This window comes from Lichenostomus cassidix, chromosome 3 (genome assembly GCF_008360975.1).
Source record: "Lichenostomus cassidix isolate B80296 chromosome 3, HeHo_3.0, whole genome shotgun sequence".
Taxonomy (NCBI): Eukaryota; Metazoa; Chordata; class Aves; order Passeriformes; family Meliphagidae; genus Lichenostomus; species Lichenostomus cassidix.
Genome location: NC_139483.1, coordinates 111,856,417 through 111,867,662, shown reverse-complemented (window position 1 = coordinate 111,867,662; position 11,246 = coordinate 111,856,417). Strand labels below are relative to the sequence as shown.

At 48.8% G+C, this 11,246-nt stretch overlaps 1 protein-coding gene across 1 annotated transcript; it reads left to right on the top strand.

The window, feature by feature from the left end:
• The first annotated feature begins 1,838 nt into the window (after positions 1-1,838).
• On the top strand, positions 1,839-9,830 carry LOC146440522 (uncharacterized). The gene is made up of 4 exons (XM_085057221.1): positions 1,839-2,123; positions 4,473-4,929; positions 7,121-7,278; positions 9,697-9,830. Exons 2-3 carry the CDS (start codon positions 4,478-4,480, stop codon positions 7,260-7,262), a joined length of 594 nt encoding a protein of 197 aa, XP_084913347.1. The 5' UTR covers positions 1,839-2,123; positions 4,473-4,477; the 3' UTR covers positions 7,263-7,278; positions 9,697-9,830.
• The last annotated feature ends 1,416 nt before the right edge of the window (positions 9,831-11,246 follow it).

The window sequence follows — 11,246 nt, the reverse complement described above, 5'->3', positions numbered from 1 at the left end:
ACGCCCCCTAACTGAGACCACGCCCCCTCATTGAGACAGCTCCATCATGGAGGCCACGCCCCCTGCCTGAAGCCACGCCCCCTCACACGGCAGAGCTCATCGAGGAGACCAGGCCCCCTCCCCAGGACGGAGCTCATCGAGGAGACCACGCCCCCTCCCCAGGACGGAGCTCATCGAGGAGACCACGCCTCCTCACCCAGACCGCGCCTCCTCATCCAGACAGAGCTCCTTGCGGAGGCCACACCCCTCTCGCTTAAGCCACGCCCCCCGTGGGGTCCAGGCCCCGCCCCCATTCCCGGTTTGCTCCAAATCCCGGGAATTTCCAGCAAATTGGAGATCCCGGGAAAGGCTTGGGGAGGGGGGAGGGGTGGGGGGAAATTTGGGGGAGTTAGGGGGGAATTTGGGGGAATTTGGGGGAGTTAAGGGGGATTTTTGGGGTCTCAGTGGGATTTTTGGGGAGTCCCAGGGGGATTTTGGGGTCTCAGTGGGATTTTTGGGGTCAAAATGGGACTTTGAGTGCCTCACTTTTGGAGCGCAGCTGAAGGGTTTTGGGGTCACAGGAGGATTTTTGGGGTCCCAGAGGGACCCTGGGTGTCTCATGGGGATTTTGGGATCATGGGAGGATTTTGGGTGGTTTCAGTGGGATTTTTGGGGTCACGGGAGGGATTTTGGGGTCACGGGAAGACTTTTAGGGGATCACATTGGGTTTTTGGGATCACAGGAGGATTTTTTTGGGAATCACAACGGGATTTTGGGAATCACAGGAGGCTTTTGGGGTCACAGAAGGATTTTTTTTGGGATCACACGAGGATTTTGGGATCACAGAAGGATATTTTGGGGATCCCAGAAGGATTTTGGGGTCACAGGAAGATTTTTTTGGGAATCACAATGGGATTTTTGGGATCACGGGATGATTTTCGGGGAAATCCCAGCGGAATTCGAAGGGAATTTTTGGGTGTCCCAGTAGGATTTTGGGAATCCCACGGGAATTTTGGGAATCCCAGAGGAATCTCTTCCCCCTCTGGGATTTTGGGATCATTTTAGGATCAATTTGGGATCATTTTAGGATAATTTTAGGATCATTTGGGGATCATTTGGGGATCATTTGGAGATAATTTTAGGATCATTTGGGGATCAATTTGGGATCATTTTAGGATCAATTTAGGATAATTTTAGGATCATTTTGGGATCATTTTGAGATCAATTTGGGATCATTTTAGGATCATTTGGGGATCAATTTGGGATAATTTTAGGATCATTTTAGGATCATTTTAGGTTCATTTGGGGATCAATTTGGGATAATTTTAGGATCATTTTGGGATCAATTTTAGGATCATTTTTAGGATAATTTTAGGATCATTTGGGGATTAATTTGGGATCAATTTGGGATAATTTTAGGATCATTTTGGGATCAATTTTAGGATAATTTTAGGATCAATTTGGGATAATTTTAGGTTCATTTTAGGATCATTTTAGGATCATTTTGGCATAATTTTAGGATAATTTTGGGATCATTTTAGGATAATTTGGGGATCAATTTGGGATCAATTTTAGGATCATTTTGGGATCAATTTTAGGATCATTTTAGGATCATTTGGGGATAATTTTGAGATCATTTGGGGATAATTTTAGGATCATTTGGGGATCAATTTGGGATCATTTTAGGATCAATTTGGGACAATTTTAGGATCATTTTGGGATCAATTTGGGATAATTTTAGGACCATTTTAGGATCAATTTTAGGATCATTTTAGGCTAATTTTAGGATCATTTTAGGATCAATTTGTGATAATTTTGGGATCATTTTGGGATCATTTTGGAATAATTTTGGGATCATTTCTCCCTTCCCGCCTTCCCAGCGCTCCGAATTCTTCGGGAAAAGCTCCGAGCGGATTTTTTGGGATCTCCCCCACCCCAAATCCCCGGAATTCCCTTTCCCGGCCGATCCCCAACCCCATCCCCACATCCCTGGCTGCCATTCCCACTTTTTTTGGCTCCCAAATCCCAAATTTCTGACTCTCCCCGCCGCTTCTCCCTCCTCCCTTCCCAACCTCCGGAGCTCATCCCGCTTTTCCGAGCCCCAAAATTCCAACCGGAACATCCCAGCGGCGGGAAAAAACAAGGTGGGAATGATTTTTTTATAAAAAAAATGGGATTTTCGCGGGAAAAAAAGGGGGAAAAATGAGGAATTTGGCGGCGGAGATTCCCGGGAAAAGCAGGAAGAAAGCGCCAGGCGGGATGCCCGGGAAATGCCAGCGCGGCCGGAATTCCTCCCGTCTGGAATTCCGGCAGTTCGGGAGTTTCGATCTCTTCCGAAAATCCCGAAAATCCCGAAATTTGGGGGATTTTTCCCTCCGGCATCCTCCTTTTTCCAGCGCTGGAGTTTCCAGGGATGAGGAGGGAAAAGTTGGGAATTGTCTTCCCGCCGGGATCGGGGGGTGCGGGATGGTCCTGGGTCACCAAAAATCCCCAAAAAGTCCCAAAAAATCCCCCAAAAATCCCAATAAAATCCCCAAAAATCCCCAAAAATTAAAAAAAAATCCCCAAAAAAACCCCAAAAATCCACAAAAAAATCCACAAAAATCTCCAAAAATCCCCAAAAATCTCCCAAAAAATCCCAAAAAAATTCCCCAAAAATCCCAAAATCCCAAAACCCCCAAAAATCCCACAAAACTCAAAAATCCCAAAATCCCAAAAATCCCCAAAAATCACCATAATTCTAAAATCCCAAAATTCCAAAAATCCTCAAAACCCCAAAAATCCCCAAAATCCCCTAAAATAAAAAAAAAAATCCCCAAAATCTCCCAAAATTTCCCTAAAAATCACCTTAAAATCCCCAAAACTCAAAATCCCCAAAAATCCCCCAAAAATCCCCAAAATCAAAATCCCAAAATTCAAAATCCCAAAATCTCCAAAATCCCCAAAAATTCCCAAAACCCAAATCCCCAAAATTCAAAAATCCCCAAAATCCCAAAAATCCCAGAAAAATCCCCAAAATTCCAAAATCCCAAAATTTCCAAAATCCCCAAAATCCCAAAATCCCCAAAATCTCCCAAAAATTCAAAATAAAATCCTCAAAATTCCTAAAATCCCAAAATCCCCCAAAATCCCAAAATCTCCAAAAATCCCCCAAAAATCTCCCAAAAATCCCCAAAAAATCCCCAGAAAAAATCCCCAAAAAATCCCCAGAAAAAATCCCCAAAAAATCCCCAGAAAAAATCCCCAAAAAATCCCCCAAAAATCCCAAAAAATGATCCCAAACAGTAAATCCTAAATCCCAGATCCCATGTCCCAAATGCTAAATCCCAAAGCTCATATCCCAGATCCCAAATCCCTAATAAAATCCAAAGTCCTACATCCCAAATCCCAAATAAGATCCCAAATCCTAAATCGCAAGTAGTAAATCCCAAATCCCAAATCCCAGTTCCCAAATCCCAAATAAAATCTCAAATCTCAAACCCCAGATCCCAAATCCCAAATAAAACCCCAAACCCCAGATCCCAAATCCCAAACCCCAGGTCACAGATTGCAAATAAAATCCCAAATAAAATCCCAGATGCCAGATCCCAAATCCCAAATAAATTCCTGAATAAAATCTCAAATCCCAGATGCCATATCCCAAACCCCAAATCTCAGATCCCAAATCCCAAATTAAATCCAAATCCCTAAATCCCAAATCTCAAATAAAATCCCAGACCCCAGATCCCAAATCCTAAATCCCAAATAGTAAATCCCAAATCCCAGATCCCATATCCCAAATCCCAAATAAAATCTCAAAGCCCAGATCTCAAATTCCAAATAAAGTCCAAAATCCTAAATCCAAAATCCTAAATCTCAAACCCCAGATCCCATATCCCAAATAAAATCCCAGATCCTAAATCCCAAATCCCAAACCCCAGATCCCAAATCCCAGACACTAAATCCCTAATCCCTGATCCCAGATCCCAAATCTCAAATAAAATCCCAAACCCCAGATCCCAAACCCCAAATCTCTGATCCCAAATCCCAAATAGTAAATCCCAAATCTCAGATCCCAAATCCCAAATTAAATCCAAACCCCTAAATCCCAAATCCCAAATAAAATCCCAAATCCCAAATCAAATCCTAAACCCCAGATCCCAAATCCCAAATAAAGTCCAAAATCCTAAATCTCAAACCCCAGATCCCATATCCCAAACGCTAAATCCTAAATCCCAAACTCCGTATCCCAGATCCCAAATCCCAAATAAAATCCTAAATCCCAAATCCCAAATCCCAAATAAAATCCCAAATCCCAGATCCCAGATCCCAGATCCCAGATCCCAAATCCCAAATAAAATCCCAAATCCCAAATCCCAGATCCCAAATCCCAAATCCCAAATAAAATCCCAAACCCCGCCAGGCAGGGCTGTGAATCCAGGACAAACCGAGGGATTTGCGGGAATTTTCCCGATCCCAAACTCCCCCCAATTCCCAAATTTTTTTTCCCAGAGGCGCCATGATCCCACAATCCTCCGCCTGGTGGATCCTGCTGGGAATTTGCTCCCTTTCCCCAAACCCCACAAATCCCGGAGAAACCCCAAAAACCGGGATGGAACCTCCGCAATTCCCGCCGGAATTCCCGCCGGAATTCCCGCCGGAACTCCCGGCCTGCGGCGTCACCTTCCGCGCTCCGGCTCCCTGCGGCATTCCCGCCGACCCCGCGGCTTCCCGGCGGGAACTGGAGGATCTCCGGGAGCTTCTGGAAGCTTCCAAGGCCTCCCTGCGGGAACTGGGGGGGAAATTCCCGGCGGAAAACGGGAGCAGGTTCCAGGAGGTCGTGGCCGACGCCATTCCCGCCATCCGCGAGGCCAACCTGGAATTCCGGGAGAGTCTGGAGAACGTCCGGAGGGAGCTGGAGGAGCACGTGGCGCGGGAGGAGCGGCCGGCGGTGGTCCGGAAGAAGGAGGAGTGAGTGGGGATGGGATGGAATGGGATGGGAGAATTCCCGGAATTCCGGAGTGGGAGCGCCTTGGGAAGTTCCCGAATTTCCCGTGGGATCTGTGGTGGATCCCAAAATCCCAGGTGGGATTCAGGAGTGGGAAGTTCCCAAATTTCCCGTGAACTTCATGGTGGATCCCAAAATTCCAGGTGGGATTTGGGAGTGGAAAGGGAGGAATGGGAATGAGCTGGAGATGATTCATTGAGCTGAAATCCCAAAATTCCAGGTGGGATTTGGGAGTGGAGGAATGGGAATGGGATGGAGATGATCCATGGATCCCAAAATTCCAGGTGGGATTTGGTAGTGGAGGAAGTGGAATTGGAATGGGAATGGGAATGGGAATGGGAATGGGAATGGGAATGGGAATGGGATGGAGAAGACCCATGGAGCTGAGATCCCAAAATTCCAGCCTGGGGACACCTTGGGAAGTTCCCAAGTGTCCCATGGGCTCCATGGTGGAATTCTGGGATGGAGGAGTTGGAATGCAGAATTCTGCGATGGACAGCTTGGGATCTGGAATTCTGGGATGGATGGGTCAGGATCCAGAATTCCGGGACGGATGAGTTGGGATCCAGAATTCCGGGATGGATGGCTCAGGTCCAGAATTCTGGGATGGATGGTTCGGGACCTGGAATTCTGGGAAGGAAGGGTTGGGATCCGGAATTCCAGGACTGATGGTTCAGGATCCAGAATCCTGGGATGGATGGGTTGGGATCTGGAATTCTGGGATGGACAGGTTGGGATCCAGAATCCTGGGATGGACGGGTCAGAATCTGGAATTCTGGGATGGACGGGTCGGAATCCGAAATTGTGGTATGGATGGGTCAAGATCCGGAATTCCATGATGGATGGTTCAGGTCCGGAATTCTGGGATGGACAGTTCGGGACCTGGAATTCTGGGAAGGAAGGGTTGGGATCCAGAATTCCAGGATGGACAATTTGGGATCCAGAATTCTGTGACAGATGGGTTGGGATCAGGAATTCCAGGACTGATGGTTCAGGATCCAGAATCCTGGGATGGATGGGTTGGGATCTGGAATTCTGGGATGGAAGGTTCGGGATCTGGAATTCCAGAATGGATGGGTCAGGATCCAGAATTCTGGGATGGACGAGTTGGGATCCAGAATTCTGGGATGGACAGCTTGGGATCTGGAATTCTGGGAAGGCTCGGGATCTGGAATTTTGGGATGGATGGATCAGTATCTGGAATTCCAGGACAGATGGTTCAGGATCCAGAATTCTGGGATGGACGGGTTGGAATCTGGAATTCCAGGATGGTTGGGTTGGCATCTGGAATTTTGGGATGGACAGTTTGGGATCCGGAATTCCGGGATGGAAGGGTTGGGATCTGGAATTCTGGGATGAATGGGTCAGGATCTAGAATCCTGGGATGGACAATTTGGGATCTGGAATTCCAGGATGGTTGGCTCGGGATCCAGAATTCCGGGATGGATGGTTCAGGACCTGGAATTCAGGGATGGGATCCAGAATCCTGGGATGGACAGTTCGGGCTTTGGAATTCTGGGATGGGACCTGGAATTCCAGGATGGAAGGGTTGGGATCCGGAATTCCGTGATGAATGGGTCAGGATCCAGAATCCTGGGATGGATGGGTTGGGATCTGGAATTCTGGGATGGAAGGTTCGGGATCTGGAATTCCAGAATGGATGGGTCAGGATCCAGAATTCTGGGATGGACGAGTTGGGATCCGGAATTTTGGGATGGACAGTTTGGGATCCGGAATTCCGTGACGGAAAGGTTGGGATCCGGAATTCTGGGATGGATGGGTCAGGATCCAGAATCCTGGGATGGATTCCAGTTCGGGATCTGGAATTCTGGGGTGGATGGGTTGGGACCCGGAATTCCGGGATGGGATCCGGAATCCTGGAATGGAGAGTTTGGGATCCGGAATTCTGGGAGGGAGAGTTCAAGATCTAGAATTCTGGGATGGACAATTCAGGATCTGGAATCCTGGGATGGACGGGTTGGGATCCGGAATTCTGGGTTGGGATCCGGAATTCTGGAATGGAGAGTTTGGGATCGGGAATTCTGGGATGGACGGGTTGGGATCCGGAATTCCAGGATGGGATCCGGAATTCTGGGATGGGATCCGGAATTCCGGGATGGGAACCGGAATTCCGGGATTCCCGCCGTTCCGCAGGCTCCGGAAGGGTGTCCGGCTGCTCTCCCACGTGCTGCTGCTGACCTCCCGCCTGGCCCAGAGCCTGGAATTCGCTTCCCAACGGATCCACTCCGAGCTCAGCCGCGGCTTCCGGAGCCTCCGGAGCCAGGAGCAGCCCTAGGCGGGGTGGGAATGGGGTAGGAGATAGAGGGGATTGCCGGGATTTGGGGGAGCTGGGAATGGGATTGGGAATGGGATTGGGAGTGGGAATGGGAGTGGAATTCGAATTAGAATGGGGATTGAGACTGGGATTGGGAGTGGGAATGGGAGTGGAAATGGGAATGGGATTGGGAATGTGATTGAGATTGGGAGTGGGAATAGGATTGGGAATGGGAGTGGAATTCAGAATGGGATTTGGATTGGAATTCGGATAGGGATTAGGATTGGGAATGGGAATGGGAATGGGATTGGGAATGAAAATGGGAGTAGAATTGGGAATGGGAATGGGAATGGGATAAAAATTTGGATTGGAATGGGGATGGGGATTGGGATTGGGATTAGGATTGGGAATGTGATTGGGATTAGGATTAAAATTAGGATTGGAATGGGGATTGAGATTGGGATTGGAAACGGGAATGGGATTGGGAATGGAAATGAGATTGGAATTGGGAATGGGATTGGGAAGGGAAGGGGAAGGAGGGGACTAGAGGTGACATCACAGGGGTGATGTCATTGGGTGAGTGACGTCATTGGATGTTGTCACCGTGTGTGATGTCACAGACCGTGCGTGATGTCACTCGGTGTGATGTCATTGGGTGTGTGATGTCATAGTGTGTGATGCAATTGTATTGCGTAGTTGTGTGTGATGTCATCGTGATGTCACTGTGTGATGTCATTGGGTGTGTGATGTCATAGTGCATGATGCAATTGTATTGCGTAGTTGTGTGTGATGTCATCGTGATGTCACTGTGTGATGTCATTGGGGTGTGACGTCATGGGGCGTGTGTGATGTCATTGGGTGTGTGATGTCACAGTGTGTGATGTCATTGTGTGCGTGTGATGTCTCAGAGTGTGTGATGTCATAGAGTGTGTGTGATGTCACCGTATGTGATGTCACCGAGTGTGTGGTGTCATTGGATGTGGATGTGTGATGTCATAGGGTATGTGTGATGTCATCACATGGGATGGCGCTGCACCGGTGACGTCATCGGGTGTGTGGTGTCATTGTCCACGGGATGGCATCAGCCGTGTGACGTCATGACCCCATGATGTCATCGGCTGTGATATCCTACCTGTGATGTCACTGCACATGTGATGTCATCACACAGGTGACGTCATTGCTCAAGAGGCCATTGTGCACGTGATGTCATCGCGTGTGACGTCATTACCTGTGCGATGGCGCTGGCTGTGACGTCATCGCACCTGTGACGTCACTGTAGGTGTGAGGTCATTGCGTGTGTGATGTCACTGTACCCGTGATGTCATCGCGTTCTGCGTGACGTCATCATCCAAGTGACATCGTTGCGTACCTGATGATGTCACAGCCATGATGTCACACACGTGATGACGTCACAGACACGATGTCACACAGATGTCATGTCACACCCATGATGTCGCACATGTGATGACGTCATGCACGCGATGATGTCACACATGTGATGACGTCATGCACGTGATGACATCACAGAAACGATGTCACCTGTGACCTCCACCCCATCCTCCCTCCCTTCCCCTCATTCCCAATTCCCCCACAGAATTCCTTATCCACCCCAATTCCCATTCCATTCCCATTTTTTCCTCCGGAAGCACCTTATCCACCTCCATTCCCATTTTTTCCCTGCCTTATCCACCTCCATTCCCATTTTTCCCCTGGAAGCAGCTTATTCCCCATCATTCCCAATTTCCCCCCAGAATTCCTTATCCACCCTCATTCCCATTTTTCCCCATCCTTATCCACCCTCATTCCCATTTTTCCTAGGAAGTGCCTTATCCACTCCATTCCCATATTTTCCTTCTGCCTTATCCATCCTCATTCCCATTTTTTCTCCTGCCTTATCCACTCCCATTCCCATTCCCATTTTTCCCTCACCTTTTCCACCCCCATTCCCATTTTTTCTCCTGCCTTATCCGCCATCATTCCTGATTTTCCCTGTCTTATCCACCTCCATTCCCAATTTCCCCCCAGAATTGCCTTTTCCACCCTCATTCCCATTTTTTCCTTCACCTTTTCCACCCTCATTCCCAATTTCCACCTGGGAGTTATCCCTTGCCTTATCCCTTCCCATTCCCATTTCCATTTTTTCCTCTGCCTTATCCACCCCCATTCCCGATTTTCCTCTGCCTTTTCCACCCTCATTCCCATTTTTTTCCTCACCATATCCACCTCCATTCCCAATTTCCCCCTGGACGTTATCCCTTGCCTTATCCATTCCCATTCCCACTTTTCCCTTCCATTATCCACCCCCATTCCCATTTTTTCTCCTGCCTTATCCACTCCCATTCCCATTCCCATTCCCATTCCCATTCCCATTCCCATTCCCATTCCCATTCCCATTCCCACTTTTTCCCTTCCATTATCCACCCCCATTCCCGATTTTCCCAGTTTTCCATCCCAGCTCTCCATCCCGCCTGGCTCCACGCCCGATCCCGGGAATCCCCAGCGGCTCCTCCAGACGAATCCCAGGATTTTGGGAATCCCAGCGACGCTCCAGCGGCTTCTCCTCCCAACACACATCGCCAGACCCCAAATCCCTGGATTTCTCCTGGAATTCTCCTGGAATTCTGCCGGAAGGAGCGGCCAGGCCCGCTTTTCCGCACGCATTCCCGCTTTTCCGTGCGCATTCCCGCTTTTCCGCGATGGGAAGAGACAGAATTCCCCCTCGGGCAGCCAATAAAGCATCTCCGCCAGCGGCAGCTCCGCGTCTTCATCCCGAGGGAAAATCCTCCGGGATGAGCCTGGAGCCGAGCCGTTCCCGAAAATCCCACGGCTCCCGAAAATCCCACATTCCTCAGGATTCCAGGGAGGGATGTTCATCCCGCGGCTCTTCCCAATCCCGCTTTTCTCTGCCTGGAAAATCCCGGTTGGATCTTGTTGCTTCTTCCCGATGAATTCGCTCCGATCTTTTCCCAGCTCCGCTTTTTATCGGGAATTTTCTTCCTCTGGATGGATTTCCTGGAGCAGCCAGGAATTCCCTGGAATGCCTTAAAAAGAAGGAATGTGGGGGATGTGATGGGTTGAGTGAAAAAATCCTGGAATTCGGGAATGGTTCGGGAAGGGATTTTAAGGATCATCCCGTTTTGAGGATCATCCCATTCCCATCCCGCTATCCCAGGCTGCTCCAGCTCCTTCCTTGGACATTCCCAATCCCAAAAAAATTGGGAATTTGACGGAATTTGACATCCGTGGATGTCGGGATCATCCTGGGGCGAAGGAGAAATTCCAGGAGCTTCTTTTTCCTTTGTTTTCCAAGGGAAAGGAAGCAAATCCTTGGGAAAAGCCCTCAGGGAGCTGGGAATCCCATTCCCAAGTTTTCCCGGGAGGAAGGAGGGAGAGGGTTGGGATTTCACCCGGAGCAGCTCGGGAAGCAGGAGGGAGCTCCGGCTTTTCCGGATTTTCCCATCCCAAAATATTCCTGATCCCATTCCCTGCCCAATTCCCTCAGTGTCTCCCAGTGGGAAAATCCTCTCCCATTCCCAAAATATTCCTGTTTCCATCTTCTCCATGTCCCTCAGGGGGAAAATCATCTTTCCATTCCCTGAATATTCTCATTCCCAAAATATTCCCATTCCCATCCCTATCCCATTGGGAAAATCTTCTCCCATTCCCAAAATATTCCTGTTTCCATTCCCTTGATATCTCCCAGTGGGAAAATTCCCTCCCATTCCCAGAATTTTTGGATTCCCATCCCTATCCCATTCCCTCAGTGTCTCCCAGTGGGAAAATCCTCTCCCATTCCCAAAATATTCCTGTTTCCTTTCCCTTGATATCCCCCAGTGGGAAAATCCACTCCTCATTCCCAGAATTTCCCTATCCTCATCCCCTCGGTGTTCCTTCTGCCGTTCCCAAAATATTCCTGATCCCATTCCTGTCCCATTCCCTCAGTGTCTCCCTGTGGGAAAATTCCCTCCCATTCCCAGAATATTCCTGTTCCCATCTTCTCCACGT

What these genes read in the sequence shown, in the direction of transcription:
- LOC146440522 (XM_085057221.1), top strand. Translation starts at nt 4,478, where the DNA reads ATGATCCCACAATCCTCCGCCTGGTGGATCCTGCTGGGAATTTGCTCC. An exon ending in GTGGTCCGGAAGAAGGAGGA is followed by an intron (nt 4,930 to 7,120) that starts GTGAGTGGGGAT and finishes GCCGTTCCGCAG; the next exon opens with GCTCCGGAAGGGTGTCCGGC.